General features: G+C 40.6%; 1 protein-coding gene across 1 annotated transcript in view; it reads left to right on the top strand.

The window, feature by feature from the left end:
- VPS39 (VPS39 subunit of HOPS complex) overlaps positions 1 to 13,048 on the top strand; it is a 49,323-nt gene that overhangs the window by 23,142 nt on the left and 13,133 nt on the right. The window contains exons 9-11 of the mRNA XM_068549937.1: positions 2,602 to 2,722; positions 2,835 to 2,955; positions 6,024 to 6,153. Coding sequence (XP_068406038.1) covers positions 2,602 to 2,722; positions 2,835 to 2,955; positions 6,024 to 6,153 — 372 coding nt within the window. The remainder of the gene's footprint in view (positions 1 to 2,601; positions 2,723 to 2,834; positions 2,956 to 6,023; positions 6,154 to 13,048) is intronic.

Genomic DNA, 13,048 nt, shown 5'->3' with positions numbered 1-13,048 from the left:
TGCAGTGAACATTGTAGTACATGTCTCTTTTTGAATTATGGTTTTCTCAGGGTATATGCCCAGTAGTGGGATTGCTGTGTGATATGGTAATTCTATTTTTAGTTTTTTAAGGAACCTCCATACTGTTCTCCATAGTGGCTGTATTAATTTACATTCCCACCAACAGTGCAAGAGGGTTCCCTTTTCTCCACCCCCTCTCCAGCATTTATTGTTTGTAGACTTTTTGATGATGGCCATTCTGACCAGTGTGAGGTGATACCTCTTTGTGGTTTTGATTTGCATTTCTCTAATGATTAGTGATGTTGAGCATCCTTTCATGTGTTTGTTGGCAATCTGTATATCTTCTTTGGAGAAATGTCTATTTATGTCTTCTGCCCATTTTTGGATTGGGTTGTTTGTTATTTTGATACTGAGCTACATGAGCTGCTTGTATATTTTGGAGATTAATGTTTTGTAAGTTGCTTCGTTTGCAAATGTTTTCTCCCATTCTGAGGGTTGTCTTTTCGTCTTGTTTATGGTTTCCTTTGCTGTGCAAAAGGTTTTGAGTTTCATTAGGTCCCATTTGTTTATTTTTGTTTTAATTTCCATTTCTCTAGGAGGTGGGTCAAAAAGGATCTTGGTGTGATTTATGTCAAAGACTGCTCTTCCTATGTTTTCTTCTAAGAGTTTTAGAGTGTCTGGCCTTACATTTATGTCTTTAATCCATTTTGAGCTTATTTTTGTGTATGGTGTTAGAGAGTGTTCTAATTTCACTCTTTTACATGTAGATGTCCAGTTTTCCCAGCACCACTTATTGAAGAGGCTGTCTTTTCTCCATTGTATATTCTTGCCTCCTTTATCAAAGATAAGGTGACCATATGTGCATGGGTTTATCTCTGGGCTTTCTATCCTGTTCCATCAATCTATATTTCTGTTTTTGTGCCAGTACCATATTGTCTTGATTACTGTAGCTTTGTAGTGTAGTCTGAAGTCAGGGAGCCTGATTCCTCCAGCTCCGTTTTTCTTTCTCAAGATTGCTTTGGCTATTTGGGGTCTTTTGTGTTTCCATACAAATTGTGAAATTTTTTGTTCTAGTTCTGTGAAAAATGCCATTGGTAATTTGATAGGGATTGCATTGAATCTGTAGATTGCTTTGGGTAGTATAATCATTTTCGGAATGTTGATTCTTCCAATCCAAGAACATGGTATATCTCTCCATCTGTTTCTATCATCTTTAATTTCTTTCATCAGTGTCATATAGTTTTCTGCATACAGGTCTTTTATCTCCTTAGGTAGGTTTATTCCTAGGTATTTTATTCTTTTTTTTGCAGTGGTAAATGGGAGTGTTTCCTTAATTTCTCTTTCAGATTTTTCATAATTAGTTTATAGGAATGCAAGAGATTTCTGTGCATTAATTTTATATCCTGCTACTTTACCAAATTCATTGATTAGCTCTAGTAGTTTTCTGGTAGCATCTTTAGGATTCTCTATGTATAGTATCATGTCATCTGCAAACAGTGACAGCTTCGCTTCTTCTTTTCCAATTTGGATTCCTTTTATTTCTTTTTCTTCTCTGATTGCTGTGGCTAAAACTTCCAAAACTGTGTTGAATAATAGTGGTGAGAGTGGGCAGCCTTGTTTTGTTCCTAATCTTAAAGGAAATGGTTTCAGTTTTTCACCATTGAGAACGATGTTGGCTGTGGGTTTGTCATCTATGGCCTTTATTATGTTGAGGTAAGTTCCCTCTACGCCTACTTTCTGGAGAGTTTTCTCGTAAATGGGTGTTGAATTTTGTTGAAAGCTTTTTCTGCATCTGCTGAGATTATCATATGGTTTTTTATCCTTCAATTTGACCTTAACCATTTTTAAGTGCACAGTTCAGTAGTGTTATGTATATTCACATTGTCGTGCAGCATATTTCAGAACTTTTTCATCTTGTGAAACTAAAACTCTGTACCTATTAAACAAGAACCCATTTTCCCCTCCTTCAGCCCTTGGCACCATTCTACTTTCTGTTTTTATAAATTTGACACACTAGTTACCTCATGTAAGAAAATGGCTACACCGAGAATGCCATCCAGCTGCCTTCTCTGTGAACCATTGAGCATTAGGTGGAGTTCTGCATCTTTTCGCTGTGAAAATCTCAAGCAGAAACAACATTGGACAGAAATGTGGATCTCTTTCTCTAGCATAATTTTAGGGGAAAAAAAAAAAGTTGCCCTCCTCTTGCTTTCCTAAGAGAATGAAGAAGTTATGTAATCTTGTTCTCCCACTGACTCGTTGTTAGGGGAGCTGCAGCTGGCCTTCGTCTGGCCTGGCTTTGTGACGGATGAGAAAGGAGCCAGTGACGCTTTCACCCAGTTCTCTCGGGGAAACAGTAGGAGTGGAGTCAGGTCCCTCTGAGCAAAGCTGGATGCATCCTTTTTGTGCAGGAGATTTAGCATCACTGAGACAAACATTTTTTTTTTTTCTTTGTATATCACAGTGTAGGATCCTGGCTTGGTATTTGACTAGTGGACCATTTGGAGATCCAAGTGCAGCTTAGAACTGAGAAGCTGAAACAGTCCATAACCCTAAAGGCTTAGAGCAGAAGCACAACTCAAGATGTTCTCTCTTGTGCAGAGCACCAGCCTCCCTACATCATTGCAGTGTTGCCTCGATATGTGGAGATCCGGACATTTGAGCCAAGGCTTCTGGTCCAGAGCATTGAATTGCAAAGGCCCCGTTTCATTACCTCAGGAGGGTAAGGAATTTCTTTCTTGACTGTAGCTGCCATATTATTGCAAAGCTTTAAAGTCATCTGTGTCATCATAAAGCCAGCGCTCTTTTGCTAATCCTCTTACTCCTGTCTCCAGATCAAACATTATCTATGTGGCCAGCAACCATTTTGTTTGGAGACTCATTCCAGTCCCCATGGCAACCCAAATCCAACAGCTTCTCCAGGACAAGCAATTTGAATTGGCTCTGCAGCTTGCAGTAAGTCTTGTTTCTGAGATTTGGGTGTGAGAAATGGGCCTTCCTCATTGTTCTCCAGAGTAGCGGATTTTAGTTTAGATGTTCATATTTAGTTTGGACTGGAGGAATAAACACAGAGCTGAAAGTCAGGGGGCTTGGATTCAGGATCTGACCCTGCCATAAGATATCTATGTGACTCTAAATGATTTCACTATCTCAGTTTGCTTACCTGTCAAATGTAGAATGAATGCCAATTATACTAATAGTATTTCATAGAATTAATAGGACAGTAAAATAATTTAATAGATATGGTATGGCCTTGAAAAATTAAAGACAATGCTAACATTAAAATAACAGTCAAAACTGTCAAGATTACAGTGTGGTTGAATGCAACAACTACAGGGCCTCTCAAAATCCCTTTCACCAGTCGTCTCCTGGGCTTGGGTAAGCAGGCCTTCTTTAGGTATTCTGAACCAGCCTCAGGTTGCTGCATTCAGCAGGGCTGCAGTTACAAGACTCACTCTTCTTGAATGGATGGGATGTTACTCATGGGGTGTTACTCACAGCAAAGTAGTGACCATACTGTTCTTTCAGTGATGCTCTCATTGCCAAAACGCTTCTTGGAGACTGACTTTCAAGTCTTCTCTTATTCTTTTAAACATCCCCAGTGGTGATTATTGTCATCTCTAAAGGGTGGATTTGATTTTTTTTTAAATTAATTAATTAATTTATTTATTTTTGGCTGTGTTGGGTCTTCGTTTCTGTGCGAGGGCTTTCTCTAGTTGCGGCAAGCGGGGGCCACTCTTCATCGCGGTGCACGGGCCTCTCACTGTCGCGGCCTCTCTTGTTGCGGAGCACAGGCTCCAGACACGCAGGCTCAGTAACTGTGGCTCACGGGCCTAGTTGCTCCGCGGCATGTGGGATCTTCCCAGACCAGGGCTCGAACCCGTGTCCCCTGCATTGGCAGGCAGATTCTCAACCACTGTGCCACCAGGGAAGCCTGTGGATTTGATTTTATGAGACAACTAAAAGTCATTCCAAGCCTCTCTTAGTCATTAAACTGGACAGTGCTAATTTGGTAAAAGAGAAGAGGTTTTTTGAAGATAATAGTAGGAAAACTTAGTTTTCAGAGTATCTTATAAATTACTTCTGAAAGGAAAACAGTGGGCACAAATTTTGGAATACATATAATAATTTATAATTTATAAATACATATAATAATTTATAATTTATAATTCTATATGGTAGATACTTTTGAAGAGCACCATTTATTTTGGGTGTATAAGTTCTAGATATAAAACAAAAATCCAATCTTAGTAGTTAGACACATTTAATATACCATGGATTGTTTCTGTCTTGGGCCATTTAATTTTAGCATCTTACTATTTTTTTCCCCACTCATCTATTGCTCTAAATTATTTTATTTTCATTTTTAAAATAATGATACCCATGAACCCACCATCCTACCCCCCAAAAATAACTTACGTAACCTATATGTCCCTCCCCATCCTATCCCTCTGCCTACCCTCCAGACACAGCCATTATCCTACCTTTGTGTTTATCGTGCCCTTAAAATTTTTTTGTTTAATCTTTCATATATATTTGTGTGCTTGAATATGTATTTAGTTTTTGAACTTTATAAAAAGGGTATTATGTAGCATATAGCTTTTTTTAGTATCTGTTTTTCTTAAAAGGAAGGCCTTAGGTCTTTCCAATGATCTTCCTGCTGCAGGTTGTCTGTTTAATCTTCAGTAGAGAAGATGGAAGTGGGTTTCCATTTTCCCTTCTCTTTACTAGGCTTGTACTTACTAGGTGTTCTGCTCTATGACGAAAGAAGGTTGCTTGATATCATCTTAGCTCTTGAGGAACCTGTCTTTTATTTAAATTAATCAGAGAACATACATGAAACTTTCAGAGGGCAGTTATGTACTAAACTTTGCTTTGGGCTGGAAAAGGCATCCTAAGGTTGGACCTTTTAAGCATAGGTAGGAGCAGGAGCAGGAAACAGGGAGAGTTACAGAGCCCGAGGAAGTTAAAGAAGTGAAAACAAGTGTGGAAACAAGTATTTCCAGGATGCTTGGAGCCCATCCTGACTGGCATGTAGGGTGTGGCTTGAATGTCTGGGAATAACCTAGCTAAGGAGGCTGTGCCTGGCTTTGAGAGCCTTTAAAACACCAAGCAGGAGAGCTTAGCCCAAGCGTGGCGACATGCTGATGATGGCCTGGACTAGGGTGAACGCAATAGAAGAGGAAAAGAAAAGAAGGGAAAACATGGAGAGACCTTTTTTTAAAAAAATTGGGGTATAGTTGACATGGAGAGACATTTCGAAGGAAGAAATTAAATGTGGCAAAGATTGGTTTAAAAGGATACAAGGGGGAAAAAGGTTAAAGGAAGAAACAGAGGTAATAAGTGGCTCTATTTATTTGGCTTTTACTGTGAACAGGACCTTTCCCAACTGTGCCAGCTATGTTAAACGTCTTTCATTCCTTGAGCAGGCCATGTTCTCTCTGTCATTTTAGGGCCCTGCGCACACGTGCTGTCCTCTTGGCCTGGAATCCCCTCTCTGTCACCTGCCAGCCTCGCCTGGCCAACTCCAGCTCATCCTTTGTGTCTCAGTTTACATTCCTCCTGGGAGCCTTCCTGGACCCACTGCTCACACTAGACTGAATACCCTACCCATGTGCTTCTATCATCACTCACCCTGTTTTGTTTTGATTTTTTGTTTTTAAACTAAACGCTAGACTTTATTCAGATTTCACCAAGTTTTTCCAGTAACGTCCCTTTTTCTGTTCCAGGTTCAAATCCAGAAATCACATTGTATTTAGCTGTCATGCATTCTTAGTGTCCTCTGATCTGTGGCAGTTTCTTAGTCTTTCCTTGTTTTTCATGACCCTGACAGTTTTCAGGAGTACTGGTCAGGTATTTTGTAGAAACCCTATGGTATTTTAATTGCACAGTGACTTATGATTAGAATGTAAGGGCAGTCTGTGAGGGCATAGCATGTTTCAGGGTATTGTCTGATACCTGGTGTATACTGAATAAATATTTGTTGAGTGAGTGAGCTCCTACCTATTATATTCTCTTATCAGGAAATGAAAGATGATTCCGACAGTGAAAAACAGCAACAGATCCATCACATCAAGAACTTGTATGCCTTCAACCTCTTCTGCCAGAAGCGTTTTGATGAGTCCATGCAGGTCTTTGCTAAACTTGGCACAGGTAACAAGTGGGTATGGCCTAGGGATAAGGAACTAAATCGAGGGAGGGGGAACTGGAAAGGATGGGGAGAAATGACACCAGACTTCTGAGAATGGGGAAAGTTTTACTCTCATCTAAATTGATCCTCGTACCTAACAGGATCCTGTGGGTGGCCATGTGGCTACATATTTACAGTCCTGATCTTATGACTCTGGTCTCACCTACATATACAGACTTCCAGTTTTCCGGGATGCTTTGCCTTTGCCATTAGAGGAAGGTAACAGAAAGGCATTCAAGTCAACACATGTGTGTTTGATCATCTAGTGGTTATTGACTGCTGTTCTAGACAGAAGTCACTGGCCTGAACTTAGTAGGATTCAACAGTAGGCCATTTTTTTTTTAATTTATTAATTTAATTTATTTATTTTTGGCTGCGTTGGGACTTCGTTGATGCAGGTGGGCTTTTCTCTAGCTGCGGCAATCGGGGGCTACTCTTCGTTGCGGTGCATGGGCCTCTCACTGCAGTGACTTCTCTTGTTCAGAGCTCGGGCTCTAGGCGCGTGGGCTCAGTAGTTGTGGCACACAGGCTTAGTTGCTCCGCAGTTTGTGGGATCTTCCCAGACCAGGGATCGAGCCCGTGTCCCCTGCATTGGCAGCCGGATTCTTAACCACTGCACCACCAGGGAAGTCCCACCTGTAGGTCATTTTTAAGAGCCACGTAGGGCAGTGCTGCAAATCCCTTTCTTTTCTCAGTGTCCTAAAAGCTCTCTAGACACTAGAGCATTGTGATGAGGAGCAGGTACTTTGGAGTCAGACTGCCTGACCTCAGCCAGACTGGACTCTCTCTGCTTCAGTTTTCTCCTCTGCAAAACAGGGAGAATACTACTACTCACCTCACAGTGTGGCAGTGAAGATTATGTCAAGTGCTTAGAACAGGAAAGTGCTTAGAACAGTGTGTGGTACTTAATAAATGCCAGGTAAGTGTTTGCTGTTATTATTATTAAATTTTTCATTTGGGTATATTCCATTTTTGCTTAATTTAGATCAATCAATCTATATATACTTGGCTTGACTCTCTATCGCCTCCTCTTTGTTTACCTTTTTTCCATCTTCCCTTGACCTTGGCCAATAATAAACTGTGGTAACTCCCTGTATCAGTTAAGGTTCTTGGTTGTGAGCAGTAAAGACCAATTCTGGAGAATTCAAACAGTATCTGGTTAAATTAAGCATGGCTTGTTGGAATATTAAGGGAATGGCAGGTGGAGGAGCCTACCAAATGAATGGGGGACCAGGCTTGGGAATAGTAGGAACCAAGGTTGCTCCGGAGGACCTCCCAGCAGGAAATAGGAAGCTGGACAGTAATCCCTTTGTAGCCAGGACAGCCGGGGCAGTCCTCCACCGGCACAGCCACTTCCTTAGCTGTTACTGCCACCACCTCCCCTGTTGTTGCATCCTCAATAAAAGTTGCCCCCATCAGCTTGTATTAGCTGTCTAATGCCATGTAGCAAATTATCCCAAAAGTTGGTGACTTAAAATAACAAATCGTCTGTTATCTCTCTTGGTATCTGTTGCTTAGGAATTGGGGAAGTGCTCAGCTGGGCAGTTCTTGCTTGGGGTCTCTCGTGTGGTTGCAGTTGTATACTGGCTGGGCTACCTTGGTCTGAAGTCTTGACTAGGCTAGAGGATCTACTTCCAAGGTGGCTCACTCTCATAGGTCACATGTTGGTGCTGGTTATGGGCTGGGGGCCTCAGTTCTTGTCCAAGTGGGTATCTCCATAGGGTTGCTTGAGCGTCCTCGTGCAGAGTGACTGGCTTTTCCTGGAGTGAGTGATCCAGGAGGCCTAGGTGGAAGCCTCAGTGCCTTTTATGATGGTCACTTCTCCTGTATTCTATTGATTTACAAGGGCTCTCCAAGTTCAAGGCAAGGGAACACAGACCCCACCTCATGATGGAGGAGTATCAGCATTACATAAAAGAAGCACGTAGGACTGGATATATGTTGATGTGTGCCATACTGCTTGTCATCCTTTAACCAATTTCTCAAGATCAAAGGGATCTGATTGGCCAGGATTAGGTCATGGTCTCACTCCTTCTCACTGTCCTAGGGGTGGGAAAGGAGGTTGTGGCTACACTCTGCTTCTAAAGGCAAAGATAGGTGCCTGAACTATTCTCCCACCAAGACTACACATGGTCTGGAAGAAGGAGCTCACCAAAATGAAATAGTTTGCTCTTAAGAAGGAGGATGGAAGCTGGGTACCCTGAAATTGATAAATATTTACCATCCTTCGTCTGAGTGAACTCAGTTGGGGCGTTTGTTTTCAGTATGCCACCAGCTCTTTGGGAAGACACTGGAATAATAAGCTAGAACTGCTGTAACAACTTGACCCTTTTTCCATGTACCAGCAATACTTGAACTTTAAAATCAATCCCAATGAAGCTACTACTTTTTAACTTGTTCACTCCACAAATATATACTGAGCTCTTAAGAGAGTGCAGTGCATTCTGCTGGGCCCCAAGCAACAGTAATCAGACAGGAATTCTGCTTTCAAAGAGCAGTCTAGTAGGGAAGATAAGGCACAAGTGGACCCTTACCAGCAGCAGGAGGTAAGTGCTGGTGGTGATGTGGTCTGGGGGCAGCTGGCTATTGACTGGGCCTTCGGGGCCTTTTGAGCAGCATCTCCATTGACTGACTTCAATCTAAGGACTGGTCCTTAGGTCCTATAGTGGATATTCTTAGTATATCCAGAGATCATCAGACCACTAGTGACAGACTGACCCTGACACATGAGACTGATATATTAATAGCATGTCCCTTTATTTGCTTACAGTAGGGAGGCTAGATCCCTTACAATGGCCAGAATATTCATGTGGCACCCAGGGTGCCCTTTTTTATACGTATCGAGGTACAGGCATTTTTGCTGTAATGCCTTGAATGTGGTCCTGCAGAACCTTATATTCTATAACAAATATGAAAAATAACAGGACTTAAGGGGCAAATAACATTGGAGCAGACCACTCAAATCCTAGGCAGCTTTGTAACTGGAACACTAATAAAAATAACTATCCTACTAAAATGAAATTCCCACTGTTTTTGGTACCCAGCATGATAGTCCTTTGCTACCTTAAACTCTGGGGCTGTGCTTTCTCTTTTGAGATAAGATCTTTGAGAACATTTGCTTCTAATAGAAATTAGTTTCATCAAAGTAAAAAATCTGATCCTGGGTGCAGGCTTCTTTATGAGACCTCCAAAACAATTAATGGGGAGGAAACATCTTTGCTTCATTTTTACTCTCATCTTCCCCAGATGGCTTAACTTAGTAGAAAGTATAGTGGTTTTTGAAGCTACTAATCAGCCATTACTTGCACTAAAAGAGGGCACTTTTATAGGATTTTCAGCTCTTTTCTTTAGATCTTCCTGTATAAGTTAAGGTTTCTCATTAATTGTAAGAAAGCGTGCCCCTGGTCACTTCAAAACATTAACAAGCTGGGGAAAATTGCATACCAACCAAAACAACTTTTGCCTCATACCTACACCATTCTCCCACTTACCAGCTGCACATGAGCCAATTCGGATGAAAAAATCTATCACACAGTGTAATACCCTCTAGGTCCATCCATGTTGTTGCAAATGGCAAATTTCATTCCTTTTTATGACTAATACTCCATTGTGTGTGTATATATATATGCCACATCTTTACCCATTCATGTATCGATGGGCACTTAGGTTGCTTCCATGTCTTGGCAAAAATAATGCTGCAGTGAACATTAGCATGCATATGTCTTTTTGAATTAGTGTTTTTATTTTCTTTGGATAAATACCCGGAAGTGGAATTGCTAGATTGTATGGTAGTTCTATTTTTAATTTTTTGAAGAACCTCCATACTGTTTTCCATAGTGGCTGCACCAATTTACATTCCCACCAACAGTGCATAAGTGTTCCCTTTTCTCCACGTTCTCACCAACACTTGTTATTTCTTGTCTTTTTGGTAATAGCCATTCTTTTTTTTTTTTTCTTTTTTGGATGCGTTGGGTCTTCGTTGCTGTGCGCCGGCTTTCTGTAGTTGCGGCAACTGGGGGCTACTCTTCGTTGCAGTGCGTGGGCTTCTCATTGCGGTGGCTTCTCTTGTTGTGGAGCACGGGCTCTAGGCACGTGGGCTTCAGTAGTTATGGCTCGCGGGCTGTAGAGTGCAGGCTCAGTAGTTGTGGCACACGGGCTTAGTTGCTCCGCGGCATGTGGGATCCTCCCGGACCAGGGCTCGAACCCGTGTCCCCTGCCTTGGCAGGCGGATTCTTAACCACTGCACCACCAGGGAAGTCCCGCTAATAGCCATTATAACAGGTGTGAGGTGATACGTCATTATGGTTTTGATTTGCGTTTCCCTGATGATGAGTGATGTTGAGCATCTTTTCATGCGCCTGTTGGCCATCTGTATGATTTCTTTAGAAAAGTGTCTATTTAGGTCTTCTGCACATTTTTTAATTGGACTGTGTTGATTTGATAATGAGTTGTATGAATTCTTTATATATTTTGAATATTAACCCCTTATCAGACATAGCATTTGAAAATCTCTTCCCCCATTCGGTAGGTTGCCTTTATGTTTTGTTGATGGTTTCCTTCACTGTACAATAGGTTTTTAGTTTGATGTAGTCCCATTTGTTTACTTTTGCTTTTGTTGCCCTTGCCTGAGGAGACAGATCCAAATACTGCTAAGACCAATTCAAAGAGCATAGTACCTGTGTTTTCTTCTGGGAGTTTTATGGTTTTAGGTCTTACATTTTAAGTTTTTAATCCATTTTGAGTTTATTTTTGGATTGTATTTATTGTTTATTTTGTATTTTGGTGTAAGAAAATGGTGTAAGCTACATTCTTTTACATGTAGCTGCCCAATTTTCCCAACATAATTTATTGAAGAGGCATCTTTTCCCCATTGTATAGTATTGCCTCCTTTGTCATAGATTAATTGACCATATAAGTGTGGGCTTATTTCTGGGCTCTCTACTCTGTTCCATTGATCTATGTGTCTGTTTTTGTGCCAGTACCATACTGTTTTGATTACTGTAGTTTTATAGTTTGAAATCAGTGAGTGTGATACCTCCAGCTTCGTTCTTCGTTCTCAGGATTGCTATGGGTATTTTGATAGGGATTTCGGTGAAACTATAGATTGATTTGGGTGGTGTGGACATTTTAACAAATATTAATTCTTCCAATTCATGAGCATGATATTTTTTTCCATTTACCGTTGAACAACGTGGGTTTGACCTGGGTGGGTCCACGTATACATGGATTTTTTTTCCAATAAATATGTACTACAGTACTACACAGTCTATAGTTGGTTGAATCCACAGAGGCAGAACTGTGGGTATGGAGGGCCAACTGTAGGATTATATGTGGATTTTCCACTGTGCAAGGGCAGGAGTTGGCATCCCTAACCCCCCCACTGTTCAAGGGTCAGCTGTATTTATGTCATCTTCAATTTCTTGCATAATGTCTTATAGTTTTCAGAGTATCAGTCTTTCACCTCCTTGGTTAAATTTACTCCTAGGTATTTTATTCTTTTCGATACAATTGAAAGTAGGATTTTTAAAAACAATTCTCTTTCTGATAGTTTGTTATTTGTGTATAGAAATGTGACAGATTTCTGTATGTTTGGTATCCTGCAACTTTATCAAATTCATTTATTAGTTTTAATAGTTTTTTGGTAGAGTCTTTAGAGCTCTCTATATATAGTATCATGTCACCTGCAAATAGTGACAGTTTTACTTTTTCCCTTCCAATTTGGATGCCTTTTATTTCTATTTCTTGTTTTATTGCTTGTGGCTAGGACTTCCAATATTATGTTGAATAAAAATGGCAAGCATGAGCATCCCTGTCTTCTTCCTGATCTTGAAGAAGCTTTTCACCATTGAGTATGCTGTTAGCTGTGGGCTTGTCATGTGTGGCCTTTATTATGTTGAGATATGTCCCCTCTGTACTCACTTTGTTACGAGATTTGTGGGTTTTTTTTTTAATCATAAATGGATGTTGAATTTTGTCAAATGCTTTTTCTGCATCTATTGAAATGATGATGACATTTTTATTCTTTGTTTTGTTAATGTGTTGTATCACGCTGATCAATTTGTGGATATTGAACCATCCTTGGATCCTTGGAATAACCCCATTTGACCATGGTTTATGATCCTTTTAATGTATTGTTGAATTTGCTTTGCTAATCTTTTGCTAAGGATTTTTACATTTATGTTCGTCAGCAATATTGGCCTGTAATTTTCTTTTTTTGTAGTGTCTTTGTCTGGTTTTGGTATCAGGGTAATGTGGACTTCATATAATGGGTTTGGAAGTGTTCCTTCCTCTTCAGTTTTTTGGACTAGTTTGAGAAGGATAGGTATTCTTTAGCTAGGAAATGTCTAACTCTTCTTTAAATGTTTAGTAATATTCCCCCAAGATGCTGTTTGGTCCTGGAATTTTTGGATTACTGATTCAATTTCATTACTAGTAATGAGTCTGTTCAGATTTTCCATATCTTCCTGATTCAGTCTTGGACAATTGTATGTTTCTAGGAATTTACTCATTTCTTCTAGGTTTCCCAGTTCGTTGGTGTGTAATTGTTCATAGTAGTCTCTTATGCTTGATTTTATTTCTGGTATTGGTTGTAACTTCTCCTCTTTTATTTCTGATTTTATTTATTTGGGCCCTCTCTCTTTTTGTCTTGATGAGTCTGGCTAAAGGTTTATCAGTTTTGTTTATCTTTTCAAAGAGTCAGCTTTTACTCTCATTGAATTAGGCAAGACAGTTCCTCTCCTGGTCTTGAAGGTGTGGCCTTGTGTCGGAGCGTCCCTTGCGTAGACTGCATATGCTGGGTGGCTTTGGCAGGCTGGCTGGGGCTGGAGTGGGCACTGACTGGGGTTTTTCCCTGGGTGC

The sequence above is a fragment of the Eschrichtius robustus genome, chromosome 1 (assembly GCF_028021215.1).
Source record: "Eschrichtius robustus isolate mEscRob2 chromosome 1, mEscRob2.pri, whole genome shotgun sequence".
Taxonomy (NCBI): domain Eukaryota; kingdom Metazoa; phylum Chordata; class Mammalia; order Artiodactyla; family Eschrichtiidae; genus Eschrichtius; species Eschrichtius robustus.
This window is presented reverse-complemented; position numbering and strand designations above follow the sequence as displayed.